The 14,879-nt window shown below is 39.1% G+C and overlaps 1 protein-coding gene across 1 annotated transcript; it reads right to left on the bottom strand.

Annotated features, from left to right (window-relative positions):
* Positions 1-2,903: 2,903 nt before the first annotated feature.
* On the bottom strand, positions 2,904-4,457 carry LOC114882434 (tigger transposable element-derived protein 2-like). The gene has a single exon (XM_029199323.2). It carries the CDS (start codon positions 4,455-4,457, stop codon positions 2,904-2,906), a length of 1,554 nt encoding a protein of 517 aa, XP_029055156.2.
* Between the last annotated feature and the right edge of the window lie 10,422 nt (positions 4,458-14,879).

Raw genomic sequence — 14,879 nt, 5'->3', positions numbered from 1 at the left:
TTGGTGTTTGGTCCGCGGGAGCTATCTTATTTCACTCATACCCTCCATCCACTCCGAAAAGTGCATGGCGAGTATTCCCCTATCCGCCACCTGGGGACGCGCCACGTCGGGGTATCACCTCCCCACCCAGCCAGTACACTTGGCCAGGTCCGTGGGTCCCCCTGAAACCTTTTTTTTTTTTTTTTTTGGTTCAGTTGGAAGAGGAAATGCGTTTGCGCACGCGCGGGTTGGTTCCCCTTTTCGTCTATTCGGCTAGAGGGGACCCGGGCAGTGTGGAACTCATGTCCGCCCTGAAGGGGCAGCCTGGCCCCCGCGAGGTGAGGGCAAACCCAAAGAGGCAACGCCAGAAGGGGGCAACCTGGCAACCCAACCCTTAAGGGTTGAGTTTAACCCAAGTGTGGGCCACAGCCCTGAAGGGGCGACCTAGACCGGCAGCCCAGAGTGGGCACTCCCGAGGCTGGACATACTACCCACTAAAACCTCTCCCCTAACGTGGGCCGCTGGCACCTTTTCACTCGTTAGAATTCATAAAGGAATACCAGCGTATAGCCACAACGACGCTTCGGCACTTCAACGCATTTCGCGTTATTGCGGCCGCCCGAAAAAACGCCATGCGCTAGGCACATGGGGCATCTTCGGATCCACGCCGTTGCACCTCCGATCCAGCGGTAGGACATTTTCAACCTGTACGGTAAGGCACAGGATTTTTCTTCGGCCACGACCAGGAACCGAAGTAAGCCCATTCCGGGTGGTCGCGCCATGTGTTCGCCTGCCAGGGCAGGAGCTTGCTTTTCGTCACGGCCAGGAACCGGGACATCGTATCTCCACGGCTGACCGTGTCCATCTTCGTCCACCATGGTTGGTTGATAATGATGATGTGGCTTATCCTTGCAGTCATCACGCCTACCTGACCTTCCACGAGGACAGGCCATTTTTCTTCGGCCACGACCAGGAACCGGAGCTCCTGCTCAACGGGTGGTCGTGCCATGTGTTCACCTATTTTAACAGGGCTTGCTCCCCAGCACAGCCAGGGCCCGGGGCGAGTCCTTTCCCCGGTTGACTGTGCCACATCTTGGTAGGCTGCAATCCTCGATGACCTGTCCCATACATACTTTACACACACACACACACACGCTCATGACAAGTAAAGCGCTTCGAGTAGCGCTTCTAATGTCCCAAATATGCAACGATAAATAATGAATAAATAATGAGTAAAGAATAAATAAATAAATAAATGAATGAGTGAATGAATAAATAAATAATGAGCAATGAATAGGAATTAATAAGCATATGAAGCCCATGAATAGAATAGAGGAGCCCATACATTCAATAACAGCTGTCATAATAAACATACTAATCATACTAAACATACTAAAACTGGTTAAATCAAATCACAAATACAACGGGAAATAAATATATATATGCATCTAATGCATCTAATGCAATAGAGCAGTTAATGAATAGTTAACAGTAAAAGAAACAGTAAGCAATATGAGAACGTGAGAAACTGTGAAGTAAACATAAGTAGTATTGCACGCAAGCAGGCAAGCGAGCATATGTGAACTGGACATAAGCAAATGACCAACAAAACCTCCAAAACCTAAAACATCAAACATACATACATACAGCCGAGCAGCCAAATAGCAGAAGAGGAATATTTAACATTCAACACTAGCGCACAATATAATCACATAAGATTAAACTCAAGATAAACCATAGATTTGAGATGAAATAAGCCAAGGATGTGAACCGTAAAGTAAAATAAAGTCGCCAGACAGATAGCAAATAGCAAGCCAGCCATGGGAGAAGAGAAGCAAACATAACATAACATAGAATGCTACTAATTATTATCAGAGGTAAAGGTAAATAAGGTACAGTATGAAATATAGAATATAGGGTATAACCAGAAAGTAAGCTGGGAAGAAAATGAATAGGTGAGCGTAATGTAATACTAATAATTGAAACCATTCATTGAAACTATTAAGTTACTTAAATTTACTTGCAGGAACATTTACGCAACCACAACCTCAACGTGGTTGGCAAGCGAACATGATGGAGTACAATCAATGATCAAATGAAGGCAATAAAAAACAATTAGAAATTATTGCGAGCAAATCATCAATAAAGATAAGTAGCAACATATACCTCATAATGAGAATAATAGGAAGAGACAGAACAGTTCACATCAGAAATTAACCATAGTATTAAATGTAAAATGTAACATAATCCTAGTCTATTTGCAGGAAGCCCTAACGCCAGCCAATGGAAGTGGAGGTAGAGTGTAATTAACGGATAACAGGAGAAGAGAATACCCATCTGATATAATATGGGGAGCACATGAGACCTAAATCGGCATAAACCATAAGGCAGATCAAACAATTCAAATAGTTGTAAATTGAGTAGATTAGATTGTTATTGGATTATAATACCGCTCCGATAAATGTGGTACAGTATTGCCTCGTAATAAGCAAGTGGTCTCGACTTCGAAATAAGCAAGTCGCTATCCCCTCTTCTTTGTTTGAAATCGCCCGCAAAGTGAGAGATACGAGATATGAGTGAGAGGTCCATGAAAGCGCGAAGCCGATGTTTAGGGTAATAAATTTCACGCTCGACTGAGCAGTGACAGCGGTTAGTAAAAGAAGGATGGAATATATATAATGCTTTCTCAGTCTAGTATATTTTCTTCGAAATAAAGAACTCGCTCCGGATGATACTGACATACTGGGATATGTATTAACTGTGAGTAACAACAATATACAAAATATACAAAACTCCTTGTCGATACGCCAGTGAAAAAGGTGATGTCCTGTAAAAAAATGATAATTAACTTTTTGAGTAGATTTAGTTTCTGTTTTTTTCTACTATTATTTCAGAAATTCTTTTCTTACCTTATATTAGTCTTTTCACGGTTGGCTTTCTTTTCTCCGTAGCGGTTCTTTTTCTAAAATTGTTTTAAGTGCCTCCCCAATGATTAAGGTTGCTTCGTTATCATTACCATACTCCTTAATAATATTTTCAAATATGATTAAGTCCCTCTTCTTTTTTTCAATTCTCTCTGTTTCAGTTGGTTGGATTTGTTGTGTATCATCATGTTCTTCCTCTTTTTCTTCTTCTTCATTTCCACTTCTTTCTATTTCCATCGCCGTACTGTCATCTTCATAATTCATTGCCTCCTGTTCCTCCAAATGTGTAAGTACGGTGTTCAATTCTTCGCTGTCATTATTTTCGCCCGTGAGAGCATTAATAATGTCCGTCATTTCGGAGTTTATGGAAGTATTGCATATATCAATTTGTTCGGATTCCCTGCAGAAAATTTTGCTCCAACTGGCTTGCAGATTGGCAGATGTAATATCTGTCCATGATTCCGCCACTAAATTTGTGCAGTCTTTAATATTAAATTTACAATAAAACTCCTGTATTCCTTGCTCATATTGCAAAACTCGGCGTAACATCTTATGTCTGTAGGTTGTTTTAAATTTGGCAATAACGCCTGGGTCCACGGGTTGTATCAGGGATGTCGTATTGGGGGGTAGATAAATAATTTCAAAATTTTCATGTACTTGGGGTGTAATAGTTTTATGGCTGGAGCAGTTGTCCACCAACAGAACGACTTTACCTAACATACCACTTTCTGTTTTGTACATTTCAACGCTAGGTTTAAAATGCTCCTCGTACCAGGAATTAAAAATTTCTTGCGTCATCCACGCTTGACGCTGTGATTTGTAAACCACTGGCAAATTTCTGCAGTTTTTCAAAGCTCGTGGATTTTGAAATTTGTGAATAAAAATCGGGGCCAATTTATGGGTGCCAGTTGCATTACTACACAAACCAATGGACACCCTATCCTTTTTTAATTTTCTCCCTTCCAATTTACTTTCAGTATCTGTTATAAGGCTTTTCGAAGGAATAGTTCTCCATAAAAGGCCTGCTTCGTCCATATTAAAGACTAAATTTAAATTTATATCCTCTTCCGCGATTTTGTCATTGAATGTTTTTATGAAATTTTGCGCACCATCTTTGTCAGCACTTGCTTTTTCACCATGAGCATGGGCTAAGTGGATCGGATAGCGTTGTTTGAATCTCCACAACCAGCCCTTGCTTCCGACATATGAGGTTACTCTGTGCGCAGCCAACATTTCGCGGGCCTTTTCCAGCAACAGCAAATCTGTTATGGGGTTTCCCATCACTCGTTGTTGAACGAACCATGTATACAATCGTTCTTCTAAATCTTCGACCGAAGATCTTCTTCGATTTTTATGCTGTAATACATGGCTCCAGCGGGTCCCAAAAGCGGATAGGAGTGTACACTCTCGTCGAATCCGATGAATCACATCCGGCGATACTCCATATTCTCGAGAAAGTGCCTTCACCGTCATTCCCTTCTGTAATTGTTCGGCAATTTGCATCTTCTGCTCCACTGATAGAAACACTCTCTTCTTTTTTTGAATTTCCGCCATGATCACAAAAAAACTGCACAACTTTTGACACTATCGATTTTCACTTTCTGTACTACTCCAGCAACGGTTGTCTAAAGACTGACCAAAGCCGGAATGGTGTGAATTGTATGCACCGATTCAGGTACAGATTCTTGGGATTTTCCGGAAAAGTCATGACGAGTCTGCATGAAGGGACAAGAAACCTTCAGGTACCTACAGGGCCGCATCTTCTTCAAGGCGTACGATTTTATTCAACAACATTGAAATAAATCTTAAGCAAAGTAATAAAAAAATAATATTTATTTTTCAAGAGTGGCATTTAAAACATCTTTTAATAAGAGGGGGTCTAACACGCAATTAGTAAATTGGAGCATGTTTCGTTCATGTCATTCTACATGCCTTCGGAAACGCAGAGTGCGAGAACGAGAGGGCATGCTACATTCTATTCTTGTTCAAAAAATAACATCGCTGCTCGGCCGATCACTTTATGATTTGCCGCTACCTCGGATCTCTCACTCGTTTCTCGCGTTCTCTATCGTACTGAGGTCTAGGGAAATTTTAATAGTGCGTGTGATTCCCCTTTACAGCTTGCTTCTAACTTTGCGTTCACATCATTTTTTTCCGGAAAATAATAGAATTTTCATTGCATCGTGAAACTTTACAATATCATCACCGCTTTTCAATTATCGTACGTCATATATTTCTGCCCACCATTTATATGATCGCAAGGTATAATAAGAAGCAAGCTGGAGAGGGGAATAACACACGTCATTAAAATCTCTCTAGACCTAGTGAGCGGCACGAGTTAAGTATGGTCTCTTGTAAACTGCAGTATAGTGCATGTCCATCAGGAGTGCTGACAATTTCTCATACAATCGTTACAATTACAAATGTTTTCAACCGGACCTATAATTTTGCTCTTACGACTTATTAATTACCAAGTTTGCCATACCACAATCAAATCGTTATTGGCAGCACCGTTTGTTCGGGTATTTTTAATTTTGCGCCGCCTCCGAAACTTTGAAATATATTTAGTATCCTATTTAATGATTAAGTAGATTGTATTAATAGCTGTGGAATACAGATATAAATGAAATGGAAATTATTTTATACTTTTTAGTGCATTTTGAAGTCGGATTTTTTTTTTTGTTAAAAATTATTTTATTTCACACTTTTTAGTGGAACGAGCAGTATTCGAAGTTTACTTGCAGGGACAAGTTTGAAAAATCGCGATCGGTATATTCCTTGGAGGGTAACCCTAAAGAATAGGCTTTTTATTATAATAACAATAGTTATTAACAATAAGAAGTTAAATAAATTTTGGGAAATGGAATCATCGTGGAATGATCTACGAAATGTGAAATCTTTCATCGCAATCGGTGCATTCCTTGAACCAGAACGTATTTTGCAATAATGAAAACCGTTCGAAATAAAAAAATGCGAAATGTTTTTATAATGGGAACAATCGGAAGACATATCCTACAAGACGCAAAAGATTTCATTCCGATTGGTCCATCCGTCTCGGAGTAATCAGCGAACGCACATTTACAAAAAAAGGTCGTTAGAAATAAAAAAATGCAAAATATTTTTTTTACGGGACCAATGGGGATTGTACTGTACAAGATGCAAAAAGTTTCATTCCAATTGATCCATCCATATCAGAATAATCGGTGAACATACACCGCACGTACATGAAATAGTACGTTTTTTTTAAATAAAAACCGTTCGGAATGAAAAAATATGGAATGTTTTTTAACGGGACCAATCGGGGGACATACTTTAGAAGACGCAAAAGGTTTCGTTCCAATTGGTCCATCCGTCTCGGAATAATCGGCGAACAAAGGCACAAAAAATAACAATAGTTTTTCACGAATATCTCGAAAACTAAAGGTTTCCGTTAATTATGCATAATGAAAAAGTTGTTCAGAATCATGCTCCCGACAATATATTAAAGGATCATTGAAGTCATTTTATGTTGAGATTACAAATGTTACGCGGCATGGCAGCTTTCACAGTTTATTGCACTAACTTAGAAAACACGATCGGTCATATTTAACATGACTCTTTAAAACCTACCCTAAGCTGGCCGGAGTGGTAGTTCATCACGTATTAAAGAAATTACCACCCAGGGCTTAGAAGGTTCCAAAACCATGAATTCGGAACATTTATTTCCACTGCCTAAACAAAAGGCCTAAACCTTCTTCTCTTCCGGGTCTTAGACGGACCCTGTGTGATGCACGTGTCTACGCAGTCCAGTTGTCGGTCCCAGGCACCAACGGTCACCTTGACCATAAAAGCATACATTCATTTATTGCCTGGGGTACAACCGATCCTTCCAAACCAAAGGGCTCCCATGTGCATCGCGGCTGTTGGGTTCGGCTAGTTCGCTGCAGTTCCTAACTGACCGTTCTTGAGACCCGGGAGAGGGAAAATAGAAACTAGAGACAAAACCATCAAAACACAGGTCTCTTCTTGTCGGTCTTCCGACCAAGTCACTTCGTTCGTATTCTAGAGCCTCCGTTGAGACTCCGATCAATTTGCTTCATAAGCACATATACGTTAAATCAAACATACGAACAACTGTTAATACTTGAGTCAGAGTAACTCGTCAAACCATCAAATCTTGTGCAACCATTAAATACATATAACCATCATAATCTTTACATAATTAATTACAACCCTAATGAGCTCTGTCTCCTTAACCGGTCGCAGAGTAGTACGCGATCCGTGGCGTCGGTCAAACCGTAGCGAGAATTTACAACTCTCGTTGACGCGAATCACCTTGCAATCCGCTAGTCTCGTCGCGGACGCGTACTTGAGAAACAACAAACTTCCCGTTTTTATTTTGCAATAATGAAAACCGTTCGGAATAAAAAAATGCGAAATGTTTTTACAACGGGACCAATGGGAAAACATATCCTACAAGACGCAAAAGATTTCATTCCGATTGGTCCATCCGTCTCGGAGTAATCAGCGAACGCACATTTAGAAAAAAAGGTCGTTAGAAATAAAAAAATGCAAAATATTTTTTTTTACGGGACCAATGGGGCCGCGTTCTCTATCGTACTGTTTCGAGAACAAAGTCAAGCCGAATAGCTACCTCCCTCGAAATAAGCAAGGTTCGGTCCCGAGCCACTTGCTTACTTCGTGGCAATACTGTATTAATATTAATACTGATATAGGTAAGTCGATCCAATACAGCGCGTGGTGAAAACTAATCAATAATAAACCCCACATACAACCATATTACTACTAAATCATAATATAAAGGTACAAGAAAACTAAACTACACTACAATAGATCAAAATTACTATGAACATATGTGTATATATAATATGTAACGAAAACACTCCAAATATAATCAACTTAATAAGTATACCGATCTAGATAATTAATTAAACTCCTCATACCATAGTCAGTTTAAATGATGCAGTTCCATTAAACCCCCTTTAATACCAATTAATAGAAAAGGCATATAGGTGCTAAACCAAGCCAGACACTCCTATAAGAAAGTCATAAGAGATCCACGGTCAAGAAATTCAAAGAATTTAAGGAACCATAACGCATATATGTATGTATAGAAAACCATAAAGACATTGTATCATGCAGGACGGACTACTGCAGCGTATGCCTCTCTGAGCACCAGCCGTATTAACCAATATTGAACTAACACCTTCCAAATCAGAATCAAAATCAGAATCAGAATTGTAATTAAGAAAGGGTAATTAATGTACAAAAGATTGCATAAAGTATCGTAAGTATTCAAAATACACAGATTCACAACTGTCACAGCTGCACTAAAATTGAATTAAACATAGTATGCAAAACATTATCCTGAGGGGGGGTACGAAGAGCTACAAAAGAGCAGTGAATAATATTATAGGAACATGGAACGTAAAACGTAACACTCAATTGAAGAAGAAGTCACTGAAACATGTCAAGTGACCAAGAATAAAAATAAGAAATGAATAAGGATAGTGAATAGTGAACGGCGAACAATAAACCAATAAACCAATAATCCAATGTCGTTACACGTCATTCATATCTAAATTGCTAAAGGATATATGATACATCTTATAGTCTACAATTAATTGACAATACCTGGGAGCCCAAACAACCCCCGAAAGCTTTGAAACAATGCATGATACTACAAGAGGAACTAAGGAGCTAAGAACTAAGAAACAAGAAACCAGAATCAGAATCAAACCCACCCTTAAAATATGCAAAGGGATTATAAACGCAATATACGCATATGATATAAACTCATTAATCCATCCAATCCAGATAGACTCTTCTAAATTCCATAATACAAGACCCATTAAACTAAGTCAAATAAATATAACCGCAAATATAATCGCATATACAGGGTGTTCCGTAACTTGTGTAACTCTTGGAAACGGGGGGTTGCTTGGGTGATTCTGAACAACATTTTCCTATACCAAAATGTCGTTTGAAGCTTCGATTTTGCGTTATTAAAGAAAAACACTGGCCAATCAGAGCGCGCGCCTGGCGCGCGCAGAGCCGCGGGAGCGTTCGTTTTCAACGGCGCTCGGTCGTGGTTGTGAACAAATGCATTGGCACAGCGTAGGTATCAAGGGAAGAGTGCGACAAATGTTACATCGTCTTAAATGAACAACAATGTGAAATCATTTGTTATTCATGAATAACAAAGACATTTATCGTACTCTTCCCTTGATACCTACGCTGTGCCAATGCATTTGTTCACGACTACGACCGAGCGCCGTTGAAAGCCAACGCCCCCGTGGCTCAGCGCGCGCCCGGCGCGCGCTCTGATTGGCCAGAGTTTTTCTTTAATAACTCAAAAACGAAGCTTCAAACGACATTTTGGTAAAGGAAAATGTTGTTCAGAATCACCCCAGCAACCCCCTGTTTCCGAGAGTTACACAAGTTACGGAACACCCTGTATAATCATCACAGATATAACCACAGCTATAATCACAGCAGGTAAAATAAAGCAGACACATATTAATAATCTGTATCAAGTAATTTAATTCAATGCAATTTGATATGCCATATGCCATTGTTAATTACTCTGTACATTTACTTACACAATTATAATAATATAATGGAATAGAAAGTTAGGAAGTTATATAATAATAATGCAATACAATACAATTTAATACAGAATACTGGTTAAGTATAGCCTAACATAGCTAACTAATATAGCTGAATAACTGGACACAATCCAAGGTCTAAAATAATAATATTATAATATAACATATAATATATTCAATGCCTGAAATGGTCACAGATTGAACGCAGGCTGAACGCAATTGAACGTAGATTGAACGTAGCTTGGATGTAATAACATTAATAACATAAATAAAATAATACAATATGATCATGGTATAATACAATACAATAACAATACTATAATACAATATTATAACATAATACAATATAACATAATATAATATAACATAATACAGCATATAATATATAATATATAATAGTAAGTAATATAAATGCACCGAATGCATAAAATGCACAAAACGGAGCTAATGATACCACATTAACAAATACACTGCAATTACACTACAATACAATACCTCCGAGCGTAGCACATTAGTACATGCACTGTCACAGCAATCACATCCGCACGAATAAATACAAAATTTAAATTATAAAATTCAAAATTCAATAATATCAATAAATTCAATTCAATTAATTAATTAATACAGTTCAATTCACACTTATCACTTAACACTTCGTATCACATCACATCATAGATGACCGATGACCATGTCAACGTCAACTAAGATAGGAAACCGGGCGATGTAAAATAAAGAGCGCGACCATAAACCATAAAGAACATAGATACCTAGTGTTCGAATTCCCTAGTCCATACCATAATGATTATCGACCATCAAATTAACCACCAAATCATCAAATTAATCAACTAATTATACAGAATATATAAACGTTCAAAAGCGAAACGCGGAAATAAAAGCGAAAATACTTCAACAACTTTCAATAAATCACCGCGATGAAAACCAGAAGTAAGGTACCTACGAAAGATAACGATAGCAAAACGCATCGTAATAAGTAAAGCATGCAATACTGCCCGAAGATAAGCCGTAAAGCTATCCCTAGTCGGTAACCAACCGCAGCACCAGAGATATTACCAACCGCAAATATTCCATCCACCACATAATACCCGGCAGCTCGCTCCGTAACGGTTCCGTAACGGTTATCCACAGAATTATCTGCCACGCAGCAATTACCTACCGCACGCCAGTTACCCGGTACACACAGTTATCGACTGCAAAACCATCCATCGTGCAGCCGCGCAATCCTAGGAATCCATACTTAGCATCAAACTTATCATCAAAGGTAAGTCTGATATACAGTACTTTCACGAAGGTATAAAGCACACGAACATCAAATCAAGCTTCCAGACAGATCAAGATGGAGGATAAATCAGTTAGTAAAATCAATACTACGGTTATTTATTATATATAAATATGAATCATATGTTTGTACTAGGGTGGAATAAAATAAATATAAATTACATATAAATTACAAATTACAAACAATATGGAAAAATAAAATGAAATCAAATGAATCAACCCGAATAAGATCCACAGATTGCGCAGATTGCAGGACACACTGTATTACTACATATCGCGCCGCAGAAAACAGATTATACAAAACAACAGAACAACAGAACAACAGAATCAACGGAATCAGGAATCGCCACAGGACGAAGGGCCGAATAAATAAATAGAATAAAACATTTAATTTAGACAAAATCAACCAGTAAAGTCAAACAACGTCAACAATGCATGCGATCAGGAAAGTCCTGTGAACCCAATAAAAACAACTCTCGGTCAAATAATATTAGTTAGTAAAATAAAATAATAAATCAATGAAACTAGAATAAATCATGGTAACAGGCAACTAGCAGAAATGAAATATGAAGCAGAAATGAATCAATAAATCTAGAAAAATCGAATCAGAGCAATGTATAGCTTTAATCAATCAACATCAAAATGATGGAATGAATGAATAATAAATGAATGAATGTACGTAAACTGAATGCAGGTAAAACAGCTAAGGATATTCACAAATTGGGAACTACAGAAAGTGTGTAACGCGCAACATACGTAACCAACAATACCGACATACATAGCCGACATAATGTTATGTAATGTAATGAAATGTAATATAATGTAAAATAATAAATACAGCAAATGAGTTATATTCCGACTAAATATAACCGTAGGCCTTATTGGCTCAATCCCCCCTACTTTATAAATTATAGACTATACGGTTATAAGTCATAGTGTTCGAAAATGCGTTCATTTCAACCGTCGCCGCACGAACCGCGGCAGCACACTTCAGCGCGACCGGCAGCCACCTTGGATGCCGGTCAGGCTGACCAATCACCGAGCTTGACGTCACCGGGAAGAAGCCAACGGCTCTTGCTACGACGAAGCCGGTGGTTCGGCCATTACGGTTTTGTATCGTTACGGTAAACACGTGCAGTACTGATTCCAAAAATTTCTAGTGCAATTAACGAATTTCGATTCTAAAGAACTCAGCATCGCAACGCGAATTCTGTGCCGACGGCCAACGCGAACTCGCGGTTAATCTAGTTCGTGCAAATCCACGAAATTAGTAGAATTTCGTGGTGACCACGTATTGAACCAACATGTGGTTTTAATACAGCGCAATCTCAAACGCAAATTTTCCGCGACGCGGGTGAATCTTCGCGATCAACGATCATCATAAATTCGTGCAACGCACAATTTATTGTAAATACTGTACATAGTGTATTTGTGCCTGTAAATATACATTGTTTGTTTTGTGCAATCTCAAGTGCATTCATTTTCAATTGCCGTCTCACTGCCGATCCTACATTCCGAACCGGTTCACAATCGCAAGCTCAAGACATCCTTACTATCTCGAACACTTTTGAACACATAGATTGCAAATTGTAAATTGTAATCGATTGCCTCCATACAAATGCAAAAGGAATAAAAATTTACACCGAAAGATGTATAAGGATAAATCAAAGCACGCGTCGCAAGCATCCAAGTTTCCGCCACGCGTGCAAATCCGGCCGTAAATAAACAGGCTTGTATGCACTCTCGTACAGGGACTTTCCAACAACCAGGCAACTGGGCAGCATGCATCGATATTCTACTATTCATGGTCTATAATATTATTTGATCAGATGCGTAGTTTTCGAGATATATCGAGATATTTGAAAGTTCCGAAGTCGTACCAACATTATAAAGAAGATGAAACAATGTGGCCGCTTTCTTTGAGGTAACTCTACACTATTCTAAGCTGTATGCACTATTCCCAGCTGTAAATGCCACTTCCAGCGCAGCTGTGCAGAAGAAGAATAAGAAGAAGAAGAAATATCTCGGAATATGTGCGTGATGCCCCATTCCTTGAGGTAAATCTGCGAATATCTCGGAAACGGTGCGAGCTATGGCAAAATGTTAACACACCTTCTTTGTAGGAAATTAAATTTGATACTATTTACGTTCTATCACATTTTTTGATCAGATGCGTAGTTTTCGAGATATATCGAGATATGTAAAAGTTGTGAAGCCGCACCAACATTATAAGGATGAAGAAACACTGTGGCTCCTTTCTTTGAGGTAACTCTGCACTAGTATAAGCTGTATTCACTATTCCGAGCTGTAGATGCCACTTCCAGCGCATCTGTGCCGATGAAGAACAGAAGTCGAACAAATATCTCGGAATATGTGCGTGAAGCCCCTTTCCTTGAGGTAAATCTGCAAATATCTACGAACCGGTGCGAACTATGGCAAAATGTTACACAAAAATCTTCTTGTTCTTCTTCTGCACAGCTGCGCTGGAAGTGGCATTTACAGCTGGGAGTAGTGACTACAGCTTAGAATAGTGCAGTCGAACCTCAAAGAAAGGGACCACAGTGTTTCTTCATCCTTATAATGTTGGTGCGGCATCGGAATTATTAAATATCTCGATATATCTCGAAAACTACGCATCTGCTCAAAAAATTTCATAGAACACAAATAGTAGGAAATTTAATTTCCGACAAAAAAGGTCTCTCAATATTTTTCCATAGCCCGTACCGTTTCCGAGATGGTTGCAGATATACCTCAAGGAAAGGGGCGTCACGCACATATTCCGATATATTTCTTCTTCTTCTTGTTCTTCTTCTGCACAGCTGGGCTGGATGTGGCATTTACAGCTGGGAATAGTGAAAACAGCTTAGAATAGTGCAGAGTTACCTCAAAGGAAGGGGCCACAGGGTTTATTTTTCCTTATAATGTTGGTGCGGCTTCGCAACTTTTACATATCTCGTTATATTTCGAAAATTACGCATCTAATCAAAAAATATCATAGAACCTAAATAGTAGGAAATATTATTTCCTACAAAAACGTCTCTTCACATTTTGCCATAGCTCGCACCGTTTCCGATATATTTGCAGATTTACCTCAAGGAAAGGGGCGTCACGAACATACTCCGAGATATTTCTTCTTCTTCTCGTTCTTCTCCGGCACAGCTGCGCTAGAATTGGCATTACCAGCTCGGAATAGTGAATACAGCTCAGAATAGTGCAGAGTTACCTCAAAGCAAGGGGCCACAGTGTTTTTTCATCCTTATAATGTTGGTGCGGCATCGGAATTATTAAATATTTCGATATATCTCGAGAACTACGCATCTGCTCAAAAAATGTCATAGAAGATAAATAGTAGGAAATTTAAGGTCCTACGAAAAACGTCGCTTAACATTTTGCCATAGCTCGCACTGTTTCCGAGATATTTGCAGATTTACCTCAAGGAAAGGGGCGTCACGCACATATTCCGAGATATTTCTTCTTCTTCTTGTTCTTCTTCTGCACAGCTGCACTGGAAGTGGCATTAACAGAACGGAATGATGAATATAGCTTAGAATAGTGCAGAGTTACCTCAAAGAAAGGGGCCACGGTGTTTCTGCATCTTTATAACGTGTGTACGTGTACGAATTTCGCACTTCAAACTCGTGCGAATATCTCGGTCGGTAACATGGATCGATGATCCCGTCTTCACCAAATACGTAAAAGTAATCGCTGCTGCGCTGTCTAACCAGCGAGCCGATCGTTCGACAATATTAAAACTCCTAAATTCGAACCGTTACGGCATTAATGCGAAAGCAATTCAGAGAGCGATTATCAAGCGACAGCAACGAACAAGAGCTTTATCTTTACTCGAGTTTTGAGCATTTTTAATTTCAATTCAGTGCCTTGCACCGCGATGTCTGTGAATCGTGTAAATCCAAATTAAAACAAAAGTGTGATTTTTGTAGTGCTTAATTCACGACTCATTGTGTAAAAATTATAAGTTATACACAATTAGAGACCGCTAAGGTGTGTCGTTCATCTTCTCCTCGACGCCCACGTCTTTGAAAAGACGGAATCCACGCCTTTTCCGAAAACT

This window comes from Osmia bicornis, chromosome 3, assembly GCF_907164935.1.
Source record: "Osmia bicornis bicornis chromosome 3, iOsmBic2.1, whole genome shotgun sequence".
Lineage (NCBI taxonomy): Eukaryota > Metazoa > Arthropoda > Insecta > Hymenoptera > Megachilidae > Osmia > Osmia bicornis.
The sequence above is the reverse complement of the archived record's forward strand: the minus strand, read 5'-3'. Positions and strand labels throughout refer to the sequence as shown.

What these genes read in the sequence shown, in the direction of transcription:
- LOC114882434 (XM_029199323.2), bottom strand. Translation starts at nt 4,457, where the DNA reads ATGGCGGAAATTCAAAAAAAGAAGAGAGTGTTTCTATCAGTGGAGCAG.